The sequence below is a fragment of the Orussus abietinus genome, unplaced genomic scaffold (assembly GCF_000612105.2).
Source record: "Orussus abietinus isolate OABI.00-Male unplaced genomic scaffold, Oabi_2.0 scaffold17, whole genome shotgun sequence".
NCBI classification, from domain to species: domain Eukaryota; kingdom Metazoa; phylum Arthropoda; class Insecta; order Hymenoptera; family Orussidae; genus Orussus; species Orussus abietinus.
The window spans coordinates 1,075,621-1,097,871 of NW_019395988.1; the positions used below are offsets into that span (position 1 = coordinate 1,075,621).

The following is a 22,251-nucleotide window of genomic DNA, read 5'->3' on the forward strand; positions in this document are numbered from 1 at the left end:
GCATTACCGGGTCTGGTGGGAGAATCCATACGCGGGTGCGTGCGGATCGCATGATTTGTCGAGTTTACCCCTTCGTCTGACCCAAGACACCCTTTCGCTGATTTCTCATCCCCTGAAAGAGGCGACGATGCACCGAAAATCCAATTAATTATATTAATAATTACCTTGCCGAGGATTTTTGTAAACGTTAGATGAAAGAAACGCCACGGTTTGGGGGTTACCTGCTGGATATCGAAACGCGGTAAACATGGCCCGGGATTGTATAATTTATCCCCGCAGAGGTAATTACCTTATGACAGGCAGTATTTACTGGACATACGTCGATTTTCTCAACGCGATATTTAACCGGCCACCGGGAGATTCATCGTCGAGACACACAAACGCGGTTTACCCGAAGCTGTTAAGCCGTTGCACAAAGTGGTTAAATTATTGCACTGCCGATATCGGTCGCGTTTATGGCACGCAATGCCTCGGCTCGTCGGACATTTCTATTAAATACTACTCCGTGATTGGTTAACATATCTGGCGAGCGGCCTTAACTTGCACTAGCGTAGACCTACCGTAGACGTAGGATATACGGAAAAAAAAAATGAGAGGAAGATAGAGCGAGAATGGAGTACTTCTTATATACCCTAGTACAAGTACACTTCATACTTCAGTACGAATTGCGAGGTCCGTATCTCCTATTCCCACCTGATCCATCCGTTAATTGCGTTCGCCACGCGGTGTCCCTTTACGCGGGCATTTTCTTGGCGCGCAATCAAAACCGACAATTCTGAAATTCATCGTCCGCGTAAACAAACGCGGTCTGCCCTGGCCATTAAACCGCTCTACAAACTGGGTCAATTATTGCACCGTCGATATTGGGCGCCTCTCTAACGGCGCCGCTTCTTTGGGTATCCGTCGTCCGTTCGAGCCGCCGCTTTAATTATACTAATTACACGTAATGCCTGGACAGGGAGAAGCGAGAGGGATAAAAGGGTCGCTAATGTAACCGGAGTCGCGACGGTCCTCCGTTCCCCTTCATCTCTCTTTTGCCCACCCTCGCTCTCCGTCTCTGTCTCATTTACTGCATACGCATCCCTACCGTGGGAGAACGGCAGCCGCCCTGTTCTACGTTTCGGGGTATGTATATTGTAGTCGCAAACAAACAATCCGGTGTATTTGGTCGCCGACAGAGAGATAGAAATCCCCGGGGGTGGAAAGTGGGAGGGCAAACATTTCTTCGGGATGAAGCGAAAAAAATGATTTCATTTATCATTCGGAAGAACGTCGGCGCTCGGGGGGTGTTTCTGCACGCCGACGCGGAGCGTCCGATCCCTTTGGAGGGAGCTTCAGTCCGAGGCCAATGATGGCACTCCAATTTCGTCCTAGACATTTATTCTTTTCAATCATACCCATCCGGGCCCTCCGCGCTTTTGCGGAGCTGCGGCTGCAATGGTCCGTAAACGTTATCGATCGACGTTATCGCCGTCGAGTCTCGACGGATGTTCCGTAGGCTTCCGCGTTGTGCGCGCGGCATATCTCCTTCCGGGGGAGAGTGTTTCCGCGTTTTTCCGGAAAATCTTTCCGATCGAGTCTCGACACACGGCACGAGCTGTGTGGCGGTGCGAATGACAGGTGCGCCGCACCGCGAAACGGAACAATTTCCTGCCTTATCGAGCGACGTACCGAGCCGTGTGCGCCCGGTCGGGGGTGCCGGATGTGATGGATGAACGTTCGAAAAATGTACGTACACGCGAGCACTCGTACGTAGGGGAGGAAAAAATGACGCGAGTTAACGCGCCAAATTCGTGGTGGAGATGATACACTCGCTGTCGGCGAAGGCTCGATAGGACCGAGGGGGCCGAGGATGCCGTAAATTAATATATTCTGAGATCCTATCGGACGCAATTACTGGCCGCAATGACTCGCGGGTTAATTGGGTACTCGGCCAATCGGATTTCGATAATCCGTCAAAGCTGCGAAGGGAAGGGCGGGCTCGGTTTAATATCCCGGCGACGGGAGACTCGAGGCCGCGGTCCGATCGGCTAGCCGCACTCGATGATGCGGCGTCAGTTTCATTACTATCAATTAGCGAGTACTCGATGCCTTATCCCTATCGTCGCCGGCCGTCCCCGAGCCGCCCTCCAGGCCCTCTTTCCCTTCTCGTCTTGATTTGAGGCGGCTTTTACATACTTCCGTCCGCCCAACGAGCGATTTGAGGTCCCTCAGATTTCGTCCCTGGGGAGGAGAAGGGATTCTCGAAAAATATTCCCTTCTCCCCAGGAGGCGTTTCCGTACTTCGCGTTTAAAGGGACGCCGAGACCGGCGTCTGCGGATCGAGCAGCCCGATTGGCAAACGAGTCGTCGAAGCACCACGCGACGGTGCTAGACGGAGTTTCCTAGGGGGTTAAAAAAAGAAGGGGAGCCCCGGAAGGGAAAAGCAAGGAGAAAATTCCTCACTTCCGAGCCCCCTGGGCTGCGCGCGCCGGTAATACCTCCCACGAAATCCAATTTCCAGTATATCAGGCAGTGCCGAGAGGGAAGCGATTTCTATCGGCGATCGCGGGAGGCAAGGCCCCGACCGCCGGTTTTTCCCTCCCTTCGCCCGGAAGCGAATCGATCCTCGAGATCGCGGCAAATCTCGGCCTATTTTACCGCGAGCGAGGCCCTTTCATCGCGAAGAAAATCGCGACGCGTCTTTTTCCCTCGAACGGCCTCGGTGCGCGCCGTTTAATCCCGGACGGCCGTTCGCTTTAATTTCCCTCCCTTCGCCGAGAAAAAAAAGAAAAAAAAAGAAAAAAGACAAAAATCCCGGCCATCCCACGCGCGAGCGTTTCATAAGCTCCGCTCTCGTCCTGCAGAGAAAATATTTATCGGAGAGGGAAAAGCTCAACGAGGAGGCCCCGCTGGGTGGGGGCTGGGGAGGACGCGGGGATATGTTATTCCGATTCGGGGAGTCAACAATAACCGAGCCTCCGATCGATCGCAAAAATCGGATCGGTTCTGCCGGCGCAGGTCCCGCTCGCGAGATTCGCGGGGCCGCGCCGCTGGCTCCTCTGATTTCCCCGGATTTTTTCCCTCTTTTTCTTCCTTTTTTTTTTTATTTTCACCCCTCCCCATCGTTGACAGTTTTTCCTCGCCGGCCGAAATGGGAAACGAGGACATGGACCTAATCCCATTTGTGTACGCCCGTGTTCGAACGCGATCGGTTTTAATATATGATGTGGACTTTTGAAGTGGACCAGAGGCATCCAGGATGCAGACGTAGGTCCGAATCGAGACGCGAAACGAAAATTGGAGTAACGTGCATAATTACGTCCCATTGTGAAAATTGAAAATTTCGGGAAATCGAGGGATAGATGAATCGCGCCGAGAGTTAAGATCCTCCAGAAGTCGTGATAAAGGGATTTCGAGGTAACCGAACGGTCGATCCTTCGTAAGAATTTCCGAATTCCGAAGGTGGCCGATGGAAGCACCTCGTCGCGTCGACAAACTTGACCGAGTTCGTTCTAAGGGGAGTCTCGAGAAGTCCGGGAAAGTTCTCCAGGTCCCGTCTTTCTCCCCTGGAAAGTTCAGCCGCGACAACCATTCCGTATACGTTCCGCAGGGGAAGACGGTCCAAGACGTAAAAAAGGAGTTCGGCAAGTGGTACCAACTTAGATAACTGTACGGCTTTCTCGGGGTCCTCGCATTATTTACGAGGCGAACGAGGTCCCTCTTCTTCGGGAACGGCCGGAGAAGCGAAATTCTGGCATTAAGCCTACGAGTCCTATCGAGCCAGGATATGTGCCGCCAGAGGAGCATTCCGAGGCAGGATTTATTTCTTCGCCGCCACTCCCTCGAGGAAGAACCACCCTCATAAAATCTTCATCCCGGAGGTCTAGCAGGGATCGGGGGCCTCCTTCGTTTTGACTCCTCGTTCCCATGCACGTGGTACGCCACCCTAGCTTCCGAAGGATAGAAAAATGTCCGAGGACGAGGCCTCCCGGATAACCCGACGACCCGGAACGGGACGTCGTTCGGATTTCCATTTTTAATAGGCCTCTCCGAAATCTCCAATTCCTCCGAGAGGAGTCGAACTAAACGGGCGGGAAGGCTCCCTCGTTGATGATCTCAAGTCAGGCATGTCTGGTTAAGTCCTCTCAGGAATTACAATTCAAAGTTCCGGGCCGGGGGTGCTCGAACTTGCGCCGAGGACAAATAAAGCCAAACATCTCACAGGAACACCGAACACCCCCGCACCCTCCTCTCGCCGAGTTTATTCGACCCCTCATGAAATTCAAAGCCGTCGTTACGGCCCTGGCCCGAGTACAAGTCCTCGGTGTTCGATGTTTTATTTATAATTTGTTTATCTCGTCATCCCCGGTAGGACCCCGACTGCGAAAGTCCCTCGCGGGACATCCTAGGGATACCCGGGGTGGTGGGTGGTGTTATCACTAGGCCCTAGGCGACGGTCCATTCGATTAAATCGATCATCGACTAGCGTTTGACATTTCGGTCAGGCATGGAGAACGTTAATCGGGATATTGGAAGACAACGTGGATTCTTCCGAATAGAGCTCAGCCGGAGACCTCGATGCCGGGGAACTTATGTCGCCAGGGATTTCAAGTTTTTTCTCGTTTAATCTAATCTAGGTTGTTGGCGACGTGATCCCAGAGTGCGAGTTAGGATAACAGTCGGGACGAAGGATGTCAGAAATCGTCTCTTTGTGCGTCTCGTTGCGCTCGTTTCCCTCGGCCTCCTCCTTCCCGCCTCGCATTTGCTTTTATCGCGTGGCTGCTTACAAAGAGATCCAATATGCCAGTAATATAAATATTTCTTTCGGCTGAGCGGGTAATTGCATCCGGGCAAATAAAATTTCCGCCTTCGGCAATCTTGGTCCGCTTCGAGGCCCATTACTCCCCCGCATTAGAATTCTCTTTTACGCTTCGCGAAGCGAAGCATCTCCACTGAGGTCTGCTGGAAACAATTATTTCGAGCGTTTCTCGTTATTATGTCGGGCCGAGAACAGAAAATATACAAACCAGAATCTCCTAGGCAGACCTAAATAACCGTGGAAACCTCTTGGTCGGTTTTCCCCTCCGCGGTTCTTTTCATATTTTCAAACGTTAATCCAGAAGAGATATTATTTATAGCAGAGCTGTTTCAGCTTGTCCAGGGTGAGGGGAGGTCTGGGGAAGGATTTTAAGGGAAAACCACGTGGAACAGGGATGCTACCATCTTTAGATCCGGAGATACCAAGGGATGTGTGGACATACTCAAACTAGGCCTACCACCAGGCATTTTGTTTAGGGTTGAAGGAGAACGCGGTTGCGAAACTGTATGTACCTGTCGCAGCTACTTTCGCCTTATAAAAGGAACCAGATAGATAAGATCATGAAAAAAAGCAGCTGAGAAAGAAAAGACGTTCTCGAAACGAAAGAAACGCGAAGGGTAGAAATATAAGAAAAGTCAGATTATCTCACTGTCGAGAATCGAGGGTTCAATCGGAGAATTCACATGTACGTATCGTACGTGTCTAACTCCGCTTTGTTATTATCAAACTAATTGTAAGAAATGACTAAACGTTTCCACGGTTGTCAATTTTCTTCCTAGACTTGTGGTTTATTTGATATTTCATTTATTTAATCTGTAAGTAATTTCTTATCTTCTTTGGTTATACCTTTGAAACGACTTCGCGTTTACCGGGCGGTATTCGCACAAATTCCAACAAATTTCCCCACTTTTGCTTCAGCGAGTCCTTTTTCCTTACCTTTTCCTACATTAATAAGCAAGACCAAGGTACCTTAAGTGGGTTCTTTGTCCTCCCCGTGTATTCGACTTTTCTCTTTCTCTGGTCTTAAATTCACTCCGTTCGCGTAGTTGGCTACAAAGGGATCCAATATGCCGGTAATAGAAATATTCCTTGCGACCCAGGTCGCGTTATCGCGTCTCTCGTAGGATGAGATTAATGAGAAGACTCGAATTACGCAAGGTCCAGATTGCATATCTCGATCTCGTTTAATAGGCCACGACCTCGTACCTGCAGGACTTCCTGTTCTCTCGATTTTTATCGAAACTTCGCTTTCATCGTCTCTTATATGCTCCGCGAAGCGTAACATTTTTACAGAGGTCTGCTGGAAGTGATTATCTAGTAAAGCCTCGTTATTACGCTGCTCCCGACAAGAAACGCAACGAGAAGACTCGGTTAGTCGAGGTCCAGAGAGACGATGCGAAAACACTACAACAGAAGACAATTTCAGGAACTTCACCCTTCTTTTTCTCTAACCCCCAATTTTCTGGATCGTGAACAAGAGTACTAAAAATCAAGGATTGGCGGAAAGTTGTGCTCTTCATCGGGCCAGTCGAGTTAGGCGGTATTTAATCATCTTCTGCGGCGACATTTGTTTTTCGATCGGGTTTTACTAGCAGACCTCGATGTACCCTGCGGACGTCATTAATTGACTCTCCTAGCGTCTGGTCTAGGATTCATTCCAGTGGAACCAGAGACATGAATGGTCTCCATTGAGCCATAGCGATTGCCATTCGATCATCGATCGCCGGTAGGTTTCATTTCCAAGCAAAGTCCAATTTATAGTTATCATGTTTTTTATTTATGCATACACATCTTAGTGGGAGGAAGAGGTCCTTCAACTCGCCAGGGCGGCATCAAATCTTTAACACGAAGTTGGTTGTGTTATCGTTAAAACATGATTATCAAGAGCAGCTCATCTTAGCGATCCTGGTTCTCAGAAAGCGCGGTCGGTATTCCGTATTCTTTCTTGATAAAGTCCGCGGCCCTCTCTCCAATCATGGTGATAGGAGCCGAAGGATTTCCAGAGACGACCTGAAATTTCGGTACAGAGGGAGAAAATTAGATGCCCTCTGTTATATGAAGCACAGAGCGAGGTTGTACCTGAGGCATGATCGATGCATCGGCAACTCGGAGTCCGCTCACACCATGGACCTTGAGTTCAGGATCCACCACGGCCATGGGGTCGGAGGATGGTCCCATTTTGCAGGATCCAGATTGATGGTTCTCGGTACGCGTGTCTTGGTGAACGGCGCAATTGAAATACTCGTCGCTGGGGAATTCGTAATTGGAGCATTGTTGCAGAGGGATCGTCGCCAGTTTAATGCCTCGCTTTGCCATGACGGTGGTATTGGCCAATGAAAGGATTATGTTAAGTCCATCTATCAGCACCTGGACGTCTCTAGGATCTACGAGATCGTTGCTCTGGATGTACGGGGGCTCCAGAGGATTCTTGCTGGCCAGTTTAATGAATCCTGACGAAAAGTGGGTTCTTCGGTGACGTCGATCGGTATTATAAATTAGGGAGAACTAATTAATCCACCGTTCGGCTTACCTCTGCTCTTGGGATGAATGTTTACGGCAGTGAATCTGACCGTTCTCTTGCCATCGTAAGAGTGAATGTCAGAGATTCCTGGATTGCCGGGACAGGCTGCTTGATAGCCAGCAAAGTAGAACTGTAAGTCGGGGTCATCCGGGGAGGTATAGTTGGACGCCAAGACTCCGGTGACTTGGGCCAGCCCCGTGGATGACATGGGTCCGGTTTGATTGTGCAAATACTGGTCGGCAACGGGCGATGTCAGGTCGCGTTCCGTGGGCTCGTTTAGGGTGAAATCCAGGGCATAAGAGACATGGTTGTGAAGGTTTTCACCGACTCCTGGCAAATCTTGAATCACTGGGATCTTCAAGGCCTTGAGGTCATCGGCTGGGCCTACTCCGGAGAGCAGCAACAACTGGGGAGAGTTCACCGAACCTCCTGATAATACGATCTCGCGACGAACCCGGACCGTCCGCAGCAATCCGTTCTAAGGGAATAAGATTCGCATTCTAGAACCATTCCAATGGTCTTAAGGGAAACGGAAATAATTATTTTCATGGATGAATTCAAAAAATAGAGTACTCGCAACGGCAGATCTAGATCGGAACAAGTAGGGATTAAGCGATGATAGCAAAAGGGAAAGCATTCTCACCATGCGGAATTGGACACCGGTGGCCTTCTTCTCGGTGAATAGTATCTTGGTAGCGGTGGCATTTAAAGCTACGTGGAGGTTTGGTCGGAATCTATTAGGCCTGAGATAAGAAGCCGCACTGCTGACTCTGACACCGTTCTTGCTAATGGTCTGAGCCACCGTGAATCCAGTGATTTCATCTCCAATGAGGTCTTCCGGCGCTTTGTATCCTTTCTCTTTCCCAGCCTCCAGGATATCCCATGCGAAGTCCGGCTGCCAAGGGAATCTTATACGGGGATGCAACTCAGAAATAAATACCCTGAACGGGATCAAAAAGCATTATTTTCAGAAGAAAGCAAATACCTTTCTACGGGCAGAGGCCCTCCGGTGGAGTGATACGCACTCCCAACCCTGTTGATCTCTCGGTTATCCTCGGAAAGTAAAAAGTACGGGAACACCTTGAAGGGGACTTATATATCAATCATTTCTAATGTATCAGCCGATAAGGTGTAAAGATAGATTGTTTAAAACATAATCAAGGTATTAGTTCGCAGTCAATAGTTCGGGCTATAACTTGCACCGTTCGATAGCCTATCGTCTTACATCGTTCCAGGACCACCCCCAGTTGCCCATGGTCACCCATCTTTTGTAATCCTGAGAATTTCCACGATGGTAGGCCATTCCATGATGAACCGTGCATCCACCTAAATTCTTTCCCCGTGGCCAGGAGCAAACTCCACCTGTAGCTTGGCACGCTTTCGTTTCGTTGGAGGTCTTGTACTTCCAATCCAACTCGGTATCTGTCATTCAAATCAATCTTTCAGTTCTGTTATCCCTAAATAGTTCTATGCGCCAATCTCCTCCGACACATCTTAGTCGGAACAATTAATCAATACCCAGGAAAGCTTGCAAGTTGCTGGGAATCTCAGCTCCTGCTGGCTCGTCAGGCCCAGCTTCCAACAGCAGAACGTTCCATTCGGGTACCTCGCTCAACCTTCCCGCTATCGCTGCACCTGCATTGCCTCCTGATTTGTGGGACCACAAGGAAACCAATGATTCCGATGATTTGGGATAACTGGGATTATCAGAAGTACATAGTACGGCCCTCACCTCCGATCACCACAAAATCATATCGCAGGTTCGGCGTCTTGACCGGCTCGACGCGTCCGCATGGATCAGCTATTTTAGGATGGATGTCAACTAGAGTGTTCAGCAGGGTCAGAAACAAAGTGCACCTAGTTCCAGGACAGACATCCGTCAGCTGCGGACCTCCTAGGAAAGGTCTGGTGCAGGTTAGGGCTTCCGACCGGACGTTGCACGTGTTCAGCGTATATGCCGAGTCCTGGTTTCAAATAGATGGGAAAATCAATTGTGGGGGTCGATTCTGTAATTTCTAGCAATGTTTCTCTATCGGATGACAAAGTGTCTCTAGTGCCACTCACCATGTTCACCAACTATGTTTTCGTCCAGCCAGAAGCACACCGCCTGGGTGTCCCGAACTGACTACTGAGTGTGTGAGGTGTTCCGCCCGGCTACTTTATATAAACAGAATTCAGGCAATACTTATGGAAATATGGAGTATTATCTAGATAACATTGAAGTGAAGGCTTATGCATATGCACTCGTTGATAATACTGTGCCCGGCATTAGCCGCCGAGTGAAGACGGCTTCTTGGATGAGCCTCCCAGATAACGAAGTCTCATCGTCGGCCATAAATCACGTTTCGCGGACTAGACTTGTAAATCATATTGATACCATAATATCGCGGACCTGTCATTTATAAACTAACCGAATACTTGGCGACCTGATAACAACTGATACGGAATTGCCACGCATCGTGCGATACGCGGCAGGATAATTAAAGGTTTGCCTGATGGCTGCTCCACAGTTTATTTCGCCGACGTGTCGGTAGACAATCGCAAGAAACATCTTGGGAGCCCGACAGCTCGAGTTTCTTCCGTGATTACGTCCTACGTCTTTGGTACCGAATACCGTTTACATCAGGAAAGTTTCCCGCGGATTTATTCTACAGACCAGAATATATTTTAGCTACATTTTGATTGGTAATCCCAGGAAAGATCGGGGTCGGAGCTTGCCCATGCTCTGACCGATCTTTGCCGGTGACATCTTTGGTCTCGTCGCACAGGGGCACAAGGTGCTCCGAGTTCTCCGGTGCTCTACGCTTATTCGTATAGCCTTAACTTCATTTTGATTGACGTTCGGGAATGTCTCGTCGGTAGGTTCCCTGACCCCCTCGCTGTTTCTTAGGGACTCGTCTTTGGGGCCGACACCGAGTGCCGGTCTTCTCTTTGGTTTTCTCCCTTTGGCTTGGTCCTAGACACAGGGACGCCTCCGATCTCGAGGTCGGAACCTCGAACGATCCTCTCCTCTTGGCTCCGAGATTCGTGATTCCTGCAGGAAGCCTCTGCCTCGATCGCTAGGATTCACGATCCTTTCATAGGGAGGTCCGCGTGCCTCACCATGCGCCTAACTTCCAAAGGAGGTACCGAATCCTCCAGAGCAGAAAGTCCAGCCAGGTAAAGAAGGTCGTGGGCAAACTAATAAAAATGGGAAATTTGCTGATGATGAAATCGGGCTTCCCTCGCATCGACGAAGACGGTCGATTGATGTCAACCTGTCTTCCAAAAGATCGACGTTTTCCCGTACCATTGTGTGCTACCGGCTCCCCAGTCGCGCTTGATGAACGCGGCAGCTCTCTCGCCGATCATCATCGCCGGGGCCGCTGTGTTCCCTGAGGTCACCTAAAGAATCATTCTCACTTCAGGAAAATGTCCCTTCCATCTTCTTAGCGCTAACGTGGAACGCTAATGCAGGTCTAACTCACCTGAGGCATGATCGAGGTGTCGGCTACTCGGAGGCCTCGAATTCCGTGAACTCGTAGTTCGGGATCCACCACGGCCATTGGGTCGCTGGCAGGACCCATTTTGCAGGAGCCAGCTTGATGGTTCTCGGGTCCTGTATCCTGGCGAACGGCGCAGCTCCAGTATTCCACACTAAGAAACGGTAGTTGGGCACAAGCCGGCAGAGGAGCGTTCCCGAGCATCATGTTGTACTTGGCCAGGGCGCTAGTGTTGGACAGAGACAGGGCAACCTGGATCCCTTCCACCAGTATGGCCACGTCCTGAGGATCCGACAGATAGTTGCCCCAGATCATCGGAGGTGCCATGGGATCGTTGCTCATAAGACGAAGTCTGCCTGAAATTCGAACTTTGGGAATTACCAACTCTCCGGACGAGCGCTCGATAGCTTTACCGGAGTAATATCGATCCAACTCGAATCCGAACTAATTTCGCCCAGCCTTCCGGTATGACCAGCGGGGGCAGCGCAAAGGGACCTTTATTCCCAGTTTTACCTTTGCTGCGAGGATGAAGATTGGTCGGCGAGGCGCTGATACTTCGTCTTCCGTTATCCTGAAGAGCACCAACTTCGCCGGTAGTTGCGCAGGCGGCTTGATACCCCCCGAAGAATATCTGAATGTCAGGGTGGTCAGGAGTGGTGAACCTGGAGGGCACGATCCCGGTCACCTGGGACATTCCCGTCGATGCCATCGGTCCCCTCTGGAAGTTGACGTACTCCATGGCGGCCGCCCAGTTGAGGTCGTACTCGTTTGGCTGATCGATGGTCCAGGAGACCGTGTAGGACACGTGATTGTGTAGGTTCTCACCTACTCCCGGGAGATCCTTCACCAACGGGACGTTCACTGCCCTGAGGTGGTCCTTGGGCCCGATTCCCGAGAGCAAAAGGAGCTGGGCAGAGTTGACGGCTCCACCGGAAACAACGACTTCTTTCGTCGCCCTGGCCATCCTCATTTCTCCACCCTGAAATCAGTGGCTCGTTTAGGAAGGGACTAACCTTTCCCGAGAGTATCGTTGCACCTGCAAGTTCTACCTGAACGTATTGAACGCCGACTGCTTTCATGTTCTGCACCATGATCTTCGTCGCGGTGGCGTTTAGGGCGACGTGGAGATTCGGTCGGTTCCTCACCGGTCTGAGGAACGCCGTGGCACTGCTGACTCTGACACCGGCTCTGCTATTGGTTTGAGCAACGGTGAACCCAGTGAACATCTCTCCGTTGAGATCCTCCGAGATGCCGTATCCCCTCTCTGCAGCTGCAGCGAGAACATCAGCTGCAAGAGCGGGCTGCCAAGGGAATCTCTCCACCGTAAGCGGTCCACCTGTCGAGTGGTACCTGTTCCCTACTCTTCCGATCTCGCTGTTGTCTTCGGAACACATGAAGTAGGGCAGCACCTAAGAGGGTGTGTGATCAAATCCTGCCTTTCAAATACACCCAACATGGCAATCTAATGCCCATGGATGGAAAACGTGGAGTCTCACATCTCGCCAGGACCATCCGGTGTTCCCAAGGGCGGCCCAGTTGTCGTAGTCCTTGGGATGGCCCCGAATATACATCATCCCGTTGTGCACCGAGGAACCCCCCAGATTCTTCCCTCTGGGCCAGCTGCAGGAACCGGAAGTGGAGAGGCAAGCGTTGTTCTCGTTGCTCGTCCTGTACTGCCAGTCGATTTCAGTCCCTGTCCAATCATCGCGAGCGTCAAAGGACGAAACCGGAAACCCCTCCGATGGATTTTCACCGTGCCAGGGCGGTAATTGGAAACTTACCTAGAAACATGGCTACCATACTGGGCACATCCGCACCCGGCGGTTCGTCCGGACCCGCCTCTAGGAGTAAGACTTTCCACTCCGGTATGTCACTCAATCTGGATGCAACCACTGCACCGGCCGATCCACCTAGGTGCGAAAAAAAATCTCATGCAATTGATAACACACTCCATAGAGACTCCGGATGAGAAAAGAAGAAACAGCTTCGCACCATTGCCGAAGGAGGAGGGAATGAACAAATAGTACCCAGACATTTTTCACCACCGGAAGATCCATCCTAGGAAGATTCATCCCAACTCGATTGGGATGTGGACTTCCGTGGAAGTGGATCACGGAAAATCCCGAGAGCCTGATGGCGATCGATTTTATTACCGGGAAATCTCTTTCTCATTATCACCGGCAACCTTCAGTCGAACGAGAGAGGCCGCCCCTTTAATATCGCGCGCGCGTTTAATTGCTGGGTGCAAAAAAAAAAACAAGTGCGCCCTCGGTGCACGGGGCCTGCACTTCGGTTAAGCGAAAAGGTCGTCCGGCAAATTAGTCGGCGTTTCAGATCGACGAAGCGTGTCGGGGAAATTAGAGGGTCGAGGCCAGGGTGGGCCATTATTATTCCCTTTTCGATGCGCGTCTACGACGACGTCCTTCGAGTTTCGAGTATCCAATCATCCCGATCACAGGACTCGAAAATATCGAAGCGATCCCTCCCGGTAATCCGCCGGAAGGGGACCCAATAAAAAATGTATCCGATATCGTCGACAGTGGAGATGCAGTCGGCCACTTCCGACATCCCCGCGATAGCAGTCGCAGCGAAATTGGTAACGACGCGGTTTCCGCGCATTAAAGAAAAGATACAAAAAATGGGAACCCTTCCTCTCGGCAGCGAAATCATAAAAGCAGCAATTTTAATCTCTCCGAATCAATGTTTGATGATGAACGCGGCATAAATCTAGAACTCTTATTTCCCTGAGGTCCATATCCCTGTATCATGTTCCGAACAACTTTTACGGCCATTTTCGTCCTATCCATCTCATAATAAAAACCGTATAAATCCACGCTAGGCCCTTTAAAATTCATTCCCGTCCACTTTACCGAGTAACATCCATTCTCGGGCTGAATCGCCAACGTTTTTTCCCTTTCCACCAGTTTCCTCCGCCCCTCGATATTAATGCGGAACCGAACGCGCGGTAAGCAATGGGTCGTAAAAATTACTGGAATTCTAAGCACTTCAGAACTGCATAGAGATTATGCAAAAAATCTTGCGCCGCGTCTGGCACGTTTCGCCATGCAAATGCGGAAAAATTTCCCACTTGCATGGAGAAACGCACGATAAAATCGGCCCGGGGGAAGAAAATTATTTTAAAGACGCCCGGGCACTAGCAAAGTGCTACAAACCGTAATTGCACCCTCGACCTATTGCTTCGCGTCATGCCATACCAAATTTCCGAAATCCTTCGAGCCAACTTTGCTAAATCCATTTGCGCTAGAGTCGAGCTTCGGATTTTTCATTCCGCCATTCAAGTATACCCTTTTCTTTTTTCTCCAAGTTCCGTTGTGGTTCCATAACGATGTAACGAGGTAAAAACAGTCGTGCACGAACGACAATGCTCCTAAGAGGTCTTGCGTAATAGTACCCGGCAATTATCGTGCACCTAGAAAACCCGGTTGCCAATTACCCTTAGGAATCCTTCGAGGACTCCCCAGGGAACGTCTTGCCTCCACTCGGAGTACTCTCGATATTCCTTGTCTCTTGATTTTTCTTCCTTCCTTATCGGCTTATCCAGACCTTTCTTTTCGATCTGCATTCGACGCGATGCGTGCAGATTCGTCGGTTCAAGCTCTAAAACGTCGCCGTTCAAAGTGAACGTTCCTCCATAAAGGTTTCTAACGTCTTACGATACGTACCCGGCTTCAATTACCTATAAAGTGGACGGCAGTTATTTTCTTGGCAGCTACTTGGCCCGTTCCCTTATTTACTTACGCTACTGCCGTTGTTACGGCCAATTTCAAGACTCCCATCCTGGACGGTACTTCGACACCGGTGCACCACTTTACCCGGCGAGGCCCATACACGTTATGCATATTAGGCCGGCTACGAATTAATCCAACTTGCCCTGGTTTAGCTTATCTAAGCGATTAAATATCTTTCAATGATCCCCGAGATTAATTAACCAGAGCATTCGATTTTAAGAATCCCGAGCAGGGTTGAAGTTTCAGATGATTCGGTGCACCCAGTTTGGAGGAAAATTTCATAAACATTTTCACGCATTGATATGTATGGAATGACCCTTTCATATCACCTTAACCCTTTAACTACGGCGGAATCGGACGTGGAGTGTTATTATTTTATATTAATACGATATTAATTTGTCGCTTCGAACACGTGGGAATGAAGGGGGCGGCTATGGTGGCGTTTCGTAAGTAAAGGGTTAAAAGAGAGAGCCGACGAGGGGTCCCGGACACCCTGAAGTTTCTGCTACTTTCCGATCTACGGGATTTCGTGAAATCGGGATTTCTAAGGTTAATTGAACCATGGGTACGTGCCGGATGGATCGAATTCCCGGAAAGTTGGCTCCTCGAGCCCGCGACCTCACCGATGAAAATCCCGAGGGAATCGCGAGGGGAGGCAGAAGTTGGGCGGATGCTCGAAAAGGCGCATAGTTCTTTGCCAGATACGCGGAACCACCCCCAGGACTCCCCCTGGTCGGGGGTGTTCCAGACATTCCCGGAGAAATCCCCGAAACTTTAAACGGCCCGGAGCTACTCGAGGACGCACAAATGAAGTTGTACCTCGGCAACTTCCCTCCCCAACTTCGGCTTCGGATCGCGAGATGCGTAATCTCTGTCTTTCTCCATTTCCTATAATTCCGTTCGCGTTCTCTTTCGCGGCTCCCCCTTTCCCCGAATCTCGAATTTCATCTCGCGCGAGACGGAATCCTTCGGAGAGTTCCCGACGAAGTGCGCGCTCTAATCGCCGGGAGCTCGAATCTTTAGCAAATACGGAATTCGAAACTCCGGAAAGCCGAGAGACCCCTCGCGGAGCTTCTCCTGGGAAGTTTTCGCGAATGAATTTAGAGAGAGGGAGAGACGTTTTCTATAACGCTTCGTAGTGCGGAAGACCGGCCAATTTCACCGTAAGATGCATTTCAGTTCTTTATCAATGAAAGGGCTGATCGCAAGATTGTTCATTTAACTGGATTTTTCCTTCCATGGATTTGAGTTTAGGCGATGCCAAACCGATTCTTGCGAAAAGGGGTTGATGAGCCTTCGATCCGTTTTCAAATATTCCAGTCGAATAAAAGAGGGTGATTTGGGAGAATGACGAGCCGTCCACCCCGATGCTCACGTCCCTGATAACGCACGGGACAGTCGGAGATATCCGGTCCAGGTGACGTCCCGGTGGGTGAACAGGCACGCGCACCAGGCAAACGGAATTAATTTAATGGCACGATGGTCCCGTGAAGTCGGCCGAATAAATAATAGTTTGTATTAATATCGCGGGTGCGCGAGGCAACGCGCGAGCTCCGTCGGCTCGGACCGATAATCAACGAATAACAATTGTCCTCGCGATAATTCGGTTTAACCCTGGCATAAACGTCGACCAGATTCGAGCGAGCCTCTATATATTTGCGGAATGGATTTAAGCGGATCGAATGACCGATCGCGATCGCCGGATATCGATCGATGCTCCTCCGAAGAGGTCGTTAAAACTCCTCGTAAAGACCCGGGACTCCTGAATGTTTTTTCTTTTTTTTTTCCTCTCTCGAACGGATCCTTAGGTTCCGCTCCCGAGGATATCCCGAGGATATCTCGGGGACATCCCGAGGACATCCGGGGAACCGGGTACCCCCGGCTTCACCCTGACCGTAATTGCCTCTAACTGATCCGATTCGCTTCTTTACGATTTTCTTACGGCTGATTCGATCGGCTTCGCCAGCCGTAGATCCTCCGGGGAGTTGACCCAGGTCGGGGAGCCCCCACGGATCCATTTCACCACCCAACGAGCTAAGGGCGGTGATCACGGCCAATTAGAAACGCGCCGTTTCGGACATCGCGCTTCCGCCGAAAATGTGAAGGAACCCCTCGTCAATCGTTATCCGACGTTCGCCACGATATCTTTACGTCCTAGGATTTTTTCCGCGACGGAATTCATGGTTTAATTTATAACTTAAGGAAAATGTCCATGGCGACGTTGAAGAAAAACCCAGCCCCGGCGATGAAGCCTCGGGAGTTGATTGCGAATCAGCGAAATCGATTAAGAGCTGAGAACGTCATTTTCTGCATCGGTCATGGTCGTTTTAGCGGCTCCGAGAAAATGCGGTCAGTCGGTTTAAAGACGAAAGAAATGGGACCGAAGAGACGGGAAAAGAAATCCACCAGACAGCTGTTCCGTGTTTGAACAAAGCGTGCTTTTTTAGGCTCGGGAAAATGTTTACAAAAATCCCGGCTTTTCATTTCCAAGGTTTCACGACGTTGGTCTTCGAGGAGTCCTCGAAGCAACGCTCGTCCGAATGAAAGGGTCACGTCAAATGACGATCATTCCGCGAGTCATGAATTATGCAGGGTTCATAATCCGACCCTCACGCGATATTCCGCGCCACTTAAGAAATTCATCGAGCCTGAAGCACCATTATGACGCGAATGTTTTCTCTCATAAATAAACATCTGCCTAACTCGTCGAGCCGTCTCTGGGGAATTACTCGGGAGTTAATGAGGAAAAGGTTCGACCACGAGAAACGCGTTCATTAGAGAGATCACTTCCAAAGGGAATCGAGTTTACTTGATCACGTCCTAGAGCAGTCCCCATCTAGGAGTTGCATTTCCTACGTGCCAGTGCAAAAACCTTGCACTTTCTAAGACCTCGTCGAGCCCCTTTTGCAGTGTGCCATTATATGCGGAATTATAACACGAATCGGCGCCACCGTTTGCTCTAGGAAGAGACTGCGTTTCTTTTTCGTCGTGCGAAACATTTCTCCCGCTTTAGATAGGGATTTCACTTTTTTTTTTTTATTCGGGAAACGCTGATTATAAACTGACGGTTCAGTGGTCCGTCCCTGTTCCTTTTTCTCCGTCAAGTGAAAGGCGCCATCTGTGACAAGTCTCTATTTATTTATTTTGCCTTTTATCGTATATCAAGTAATAGCAGAAATCACGAAAAACGAGATCGTCTTGCAGAAAGAAGAAAGATGGATTTTGTTCCCTCGGGGAATGTCCATTTTGCCTAAAGTTTCAACCCTTTGATTAATTAATTCATTTCATCGAGTCATAATTATGTCGACTAACGGGCCTAATAACTAGTAAAAGGACAGCACAGAATGTATTATAAGTTACGTGTTTCTAGTAACTAGTGCAACTCATTGCTACACGTAGTTCGATAAGCATCGCCATTATCCCGAGAGTAGATATAAACCCACGGTCCATAACTAAGAAATCTACTCGTAAACAAAGACATGGACGTTATCGCGTTTACCTCGTAATAGAAAGCTCCTGTAAACGTAATAAAATAGCAAAGCGATAAAAATCAGTGCATTGAGATCAGTGCGTTTCTTCACCCAGAGGCTCAAATTGATAAGAAAAAAATCGATCTATAGTCGTCCCTTACTTACCACCTATGACGATAAAGTCGTAATAGAATTCCGCGGGATTGACGGGGGCAACCCTTTCGCAAAGCTGGGCGATTGGCTGCTTGCCGCGAATGAAGGTGTCCAGGAGGGTCATGAAGAGGAGGAACTGGGAACCTGGACAGGTCCGGGCCAGGCTCGGTCCCAGGAAGGGCTCGGCGCACTCCGAGACGAAGGTCGGCGTGTACGACATGGCTGGATATACTGAAATCAATGACGATCGGCAACGATAAGTGCGTCCGGTGAAACCAGGAAATCCGATTCCTGAGCGGAACGGGTTGATAGGCTGCAGATTAGCTGCACCGGGAGCCTATCATCCATCGCGAGCGTTCTCCGTCCACGAGGAGGTCTTAGCCGCACACGCGTGTGTAGGCATGTGTCGGTGGAAACGTACAGGTGCACGTAGGCGAACGCACGTGGACACGCATTGGTACATCTAGACGGGTGCTGGAGGAGATAACTAGGTGCACACGGGCACGGGAAGCGGATAACTAGGCGCACGTGAGTACACGCATGCATCAACCGGAGCACCTGTACAGGTGCATGGAGCAGGTAAACAGGCGCACACCCGGGTACCGAGCTGGACTTTCATCGATCACGTGGACGTGGGAGCTCCTCGCAATGCGCACATTTCCCCGCAGTTGCGGAACTCCCGCGTTTCGGCAATGGAAATCCGCCGATCGGCAGGAGTCAGGGCCGTGTCAAAATCCCCGGTCGAGGTCGAACGACTTCGATTTCTTTCGATTTCTTCGGCCGAGATTTCCCGCCGATTGTCGGAGCCCAGGTTAGTTTGCTATGCGAGCTCGCGTTCCAGACCGATTGAATGGCGGCCAATTGATGGGGCGTATCGGGATTTTACTGCAGTGCGGGAATTGGCCCGTCTTGAGGTCGGTCGGCTTTTTTATGGGGAGATTTCCTAGGGCCTTGACGAGACTTCGGATCGATCCCACCGAACCGTAACTGCGGAGATTTTAATTTCCTATCTAGGGATTTCTTCATGGCGCCTAGGTAGGATATATCGGATATACTACTTGTCTTGGCAGAAAAATTTTTCCAACGGTCTAAGCGTACTGGCGATCACTTTATAGCGTACCGAACAGTTGTTATCTAAAGTGCCACCTAAAGGAGCGATAAGTTCTACAGATATGACATTGCGGTACAGTGATTTCGTAATTATCGTTCACACTTTACGGCTCAGGAAACGCGTTTAAGGGTTCGACATTGTCGGGACTTTTCTTTCTCTCCACACTTTGAAAATAACTTTTCAAACAATTCCCTCCGCGCAAGTAACGCGAGCGGGGTCGTTCTCTACGGCTCGGTTTTTAAAAACGAAGCTCTTTCGGCAGTTCGCTCGTCTACAAAAGGTGTAGGTTAAAATTAATTGAGTCGGAAATAATTAAACCCGGCGTATTTGACGGTCACGCGTGTCGCACGGGATTTTCGGGTAAATGCGGCGCGGCGACTAATTGCATCCTCGTCCTATCCAATTATTCCCGGAAATTTTTCCAATAGCCCGATTCTCCGCACGCGGAGAGAGGCGTTTTTCGACGGTAAACGGAACGGAGCCTGCGGAAAGTGTACCGGGCAAATTACCGGACGAAGTCGCGAGATTCACTTCCGCGAGTGATGACCCTCGCATTAACGAGCGGAACGCCCTGGGCGGAAAAGGTAAATGTGTCCGAGTGTTGCACAGGGTCGCTCGATATGCCGAGAAGGGAAAGAAAATTGGGGAAAATCCCGCCTCACCGAAAGACGTGAATTTAAAGGCTCTCGCTTATCACAACGCTATCGGGGGATGCCGGGGGATGGTTCGGAAAATCAGAGGGGTAAAATACTCAGTGCTACCAGGAGCGAAATCGCCGCTTCCGCATCCGATGTAAACTCTCCGCGTTAATGAACGCACCGCCATGGCCGGTGAATTTGAGCGATCCCGCGCACTGCGTGCAGAGAATTACTCTATTTAACGCGCATACGGAGAACGAAGCGAAAACCGAATTACTTCCCCACGTGACTCTTCCTCCGCGAGTCGCACGATTCTCGACAAAGCGATTCTAGAGCTGAGTTCCTCCTATAGAAAAGTGTGACATTCCAAACCGATTCGAAATGTTCATTAAACTTGATCTATCATCCGTACCGAGGTCAGTCCGTCAATTTTCTCGCGTTAGGGAATTGTCTCAAGGTGGCGAAAGATAACCCTTCCGAGAGGTCGTTGCATTTGTAGCATTCACGGGTGAAACGAAGTCGCGGAGGGTCTCTTCCGGTGTAAATACTCCGCGTTAATGAACACACCGCCATGGGCGGTAAAAGCGTGCGTCCCACGTGCTTCGCGTGCCGCGAATCGCTCCGTTTGAGGCGTCGCGACGCACGACGTCGCGGCGAATCGACACGCCGAAATGTTCCCACGTGGACGCGGGGAGGGAATTCCATTTATCCGAGGAAATGTCATTACGTTCCGCGCGACTGAAACGATCGCCAATTACGAATTCGCCCTCGGGAATTCCGCAAAAAATTCCACTCGACGAAAGACTTATTAGATCGAAGAATTAAGCTCCACTCGATTGTTTAAAAATTAATCCGCGCACCCGGGACCGATTTTCGATCGATCGATGTACCGGCCCCAGGGGAAAATCACCCCCCTTGATTCAACCATGCTCCGGTATGTCGCGGGTCGTCATTCGGTTATTTCCCACCGCCCCAGTGACGATTAAACGTCATCGGTGGTAATCGGGATGAATTTTCTCCTATTAAACCCCTTCTACGTGGAATTCTGAAATTCCACGGAAAGTTGATCGATTTAATCACTCCCTCTCGTTCAGAGAAGTTATCAAGGGTGGGTTCTGTGTCGGTGTTGGGTGTCTCTCTTTTAAACTTTTTCCAATGGATTGGTATTTACCGATAGCTCGTCGCGCTTCTTTTTCGGTGGTTTTGCGCCTACGCGTTATCGGGACCACCTCGTTGCGGCACTCGCGGCGATCCGGTCGAATTTCCCGGTCTCTTTAATCGGTTCACTTGGTACTCGAGGTAGAACGAATGCCGAGACCTAGCCGCGCCGAACGAAAGGAGCTAGATCGCGGAAAGTCGCTCTCGGACCGACTCGCTTCACTGTCGCACCTCTCACCGGCGTATCCGACTTTATAATTCGTCCCCCACTTATCTCGAATTCCACCCCCGCGTCGATACGTTAAGCGGAATTCGCGTGGATCAGATTTTTTCTCTCCGAGAAAATTTTTCTAATACTCATCTCCGGCCGGGTTTTCTTATGCCGGTAATTCCCGCGAGCGTCACGCGCTCCTCCGTCGGAGAAATCCGATGGTAATTCCGGAAAAATCCTTATCACGGGAAAGATATGGGAAATTAATGGGAACGCTTGAATTTACAAATATCGATACCCGATAGGACGGGAGGTTGCATTTCATTTCGCCCCGGTTACTTTCCCTCGCTGTTGGGGCGGTTTCAAAGGAGAGCTCCCTTTGTCGGGGAGAGGGAATTTCTGATTGGGGGAAATGTCTTCGATCGATTGACCGCAGCCAATTAACGATCGGCACGCGCTAGAATTCTGCCTGTGCCTATTGATGATTACGGATATGCCCGAGTGCCGGCACCGCGACGGAATAATGCCCCGACACACCGAAACCGACCATTACCGAAATTATCGTTACCAATTGCATTATATGCGGAATTATTGTTGCATCGCCGATGGTTGCCAGCGCGACTCGCGCCATGCCGGATTCGCCGATCGATCGGAGATCGATCGAGAGCGATATATCGCCCCAACGATTGTCCTCGATTCGGCTGCAGTATAAACACTCCCCCACGAGATTTACGTGACAAAGTTTGGTTTAATTAATTCAATGTCTTGAATTTTTCACGACGTTGTGCTCGAGATGCGCGACTCGCTGCTGGGAATATAACAACCCCTCGTCGCTCGATTTGGTACGCGTGCATAATTGATGCTCCGCGGTCGCTCTCTCGTTTATTTATGCGAATAATAGAACAATTTCCACCCCGCTTGGATCGCTCGCGCATTTCCCTGGATTTTTACCCGAAT

General features: G+C 50.1%; 3 protein-coding genes across 3 annotated transcripts in view; 1 reads left to right on the top strand and 2 right to left on the bottom strand.

Moving 5' to 3' along the window:
• Nucleotides 1-22,251, top strand: part of LOC105702433 (nephrin) — a 187,413-nt gene that overhangs the window by 34,861 nt on the left and 130,301 nt on the right. The gene's annotated exons all lie outside the window — the stretch shown is intronic.
• On the bottom strand, nucleotides 6,556-9,505 carry LOC105702435 (glucose dehydrogenase [FAD, quinone]). The gene is made up of 9 exons (XM_012430002.1): nucleotides 9,387-9,505; nucleotides 9,055-9,286; nucleotides 8,841-8,969; nucleotides 8,548-8,744; nucleotides 8,308-8,402; nucleotides 7,966-8,230; nucleotides 7,332-7,800; nucleotides 6,881-7,251; nucleotides 6,556-6,811 (listed from the first exon to the last, which is right to left on the bottom strand). Exons 1-9 carry the CDS (start codon nucleotides 9,387-9,389, stop codon nucleotides 6,698-6,700), a joined length of 1,875 nt encoding a protein of 624 aa, XP_012285425.1. The 5' UTR covers nucleotides 9,390-9,505; the 3' UTR covers nucleotides 6,556-6,697.
• On the bottom strand, nucleotides 9,950-21,302 carry LOC105702434 (glucose dehydrogenase [FAD, quinone]-like). The gene is made up of 9 exons (XM_012430001.2): nucleotides 21,097-21,302; nucleotides 18,189-18,407; nucleotides 12,586-12,714; nucleotides 12,301-12,497; nucleotides 11,854-12,213; nucleotides 11,318-11,783; nucleotides 10,790-11,160; nucleotides 10,612-10,706; nucleotides 9,950-10,502 (listed from the first exon to the last, which is right to left on the bottom strand). Exons 2-9 carry the CDS (start codon nucleotides 18,394-18,396, stop codon nucleotides 10,421-10,423), a joined length of 1,908 nt encoding a protein of 635 aa, XP_012285424.1. The 5' UTR covers nucleotides 18,397-18,407; nucleotides 21,097-21,302; the 3' UTR covers nucleotides 9,950-10,420.

Excerpts from the sequence above, each read along its gene's own strand:
- LOC105702434 (XM_012430001.2), bottom strand. The coding sequence starts at position 18,396 with ATGTCGTACACGCCGACCTTCGTCTCGGAGTGCGCCGAGCCCTTCCTG. Across the intron at positions 12,498-12,585 it reads TATGGTAGCCATGTTTCTAG|GGACTGAAATCGACTGGCAG; the intron begins GTAAGTTTCCAA and ends ATGATTGGACAG. Across the intron at positions 10,707-10,789 it reads ACACCTCGATCATGCCTCAG|GTGACCTCAGGGAACACAGC; the intron begins GTGAGTTAGACC and ends ATGATTCTTTAG.
- LOC105702435 (XM_012430002.1), bottom strand. Across the intron at positions 8,403-8,547 it reads GGGGGTGGTCCTGGAACGAT|GTGTTCCCGTACTTTTTACT; the intron begins GTAAGACGATAG and ends GTCCCCTTCAAG. Across the intron at positions 7,252-7,331 it reads CATTCATCCCAAGAGCAGAG|GATTCATTAAACTGGCCAGC; the intron begins GTAAGCCGAACG and ends ACTTTTCGTCAG.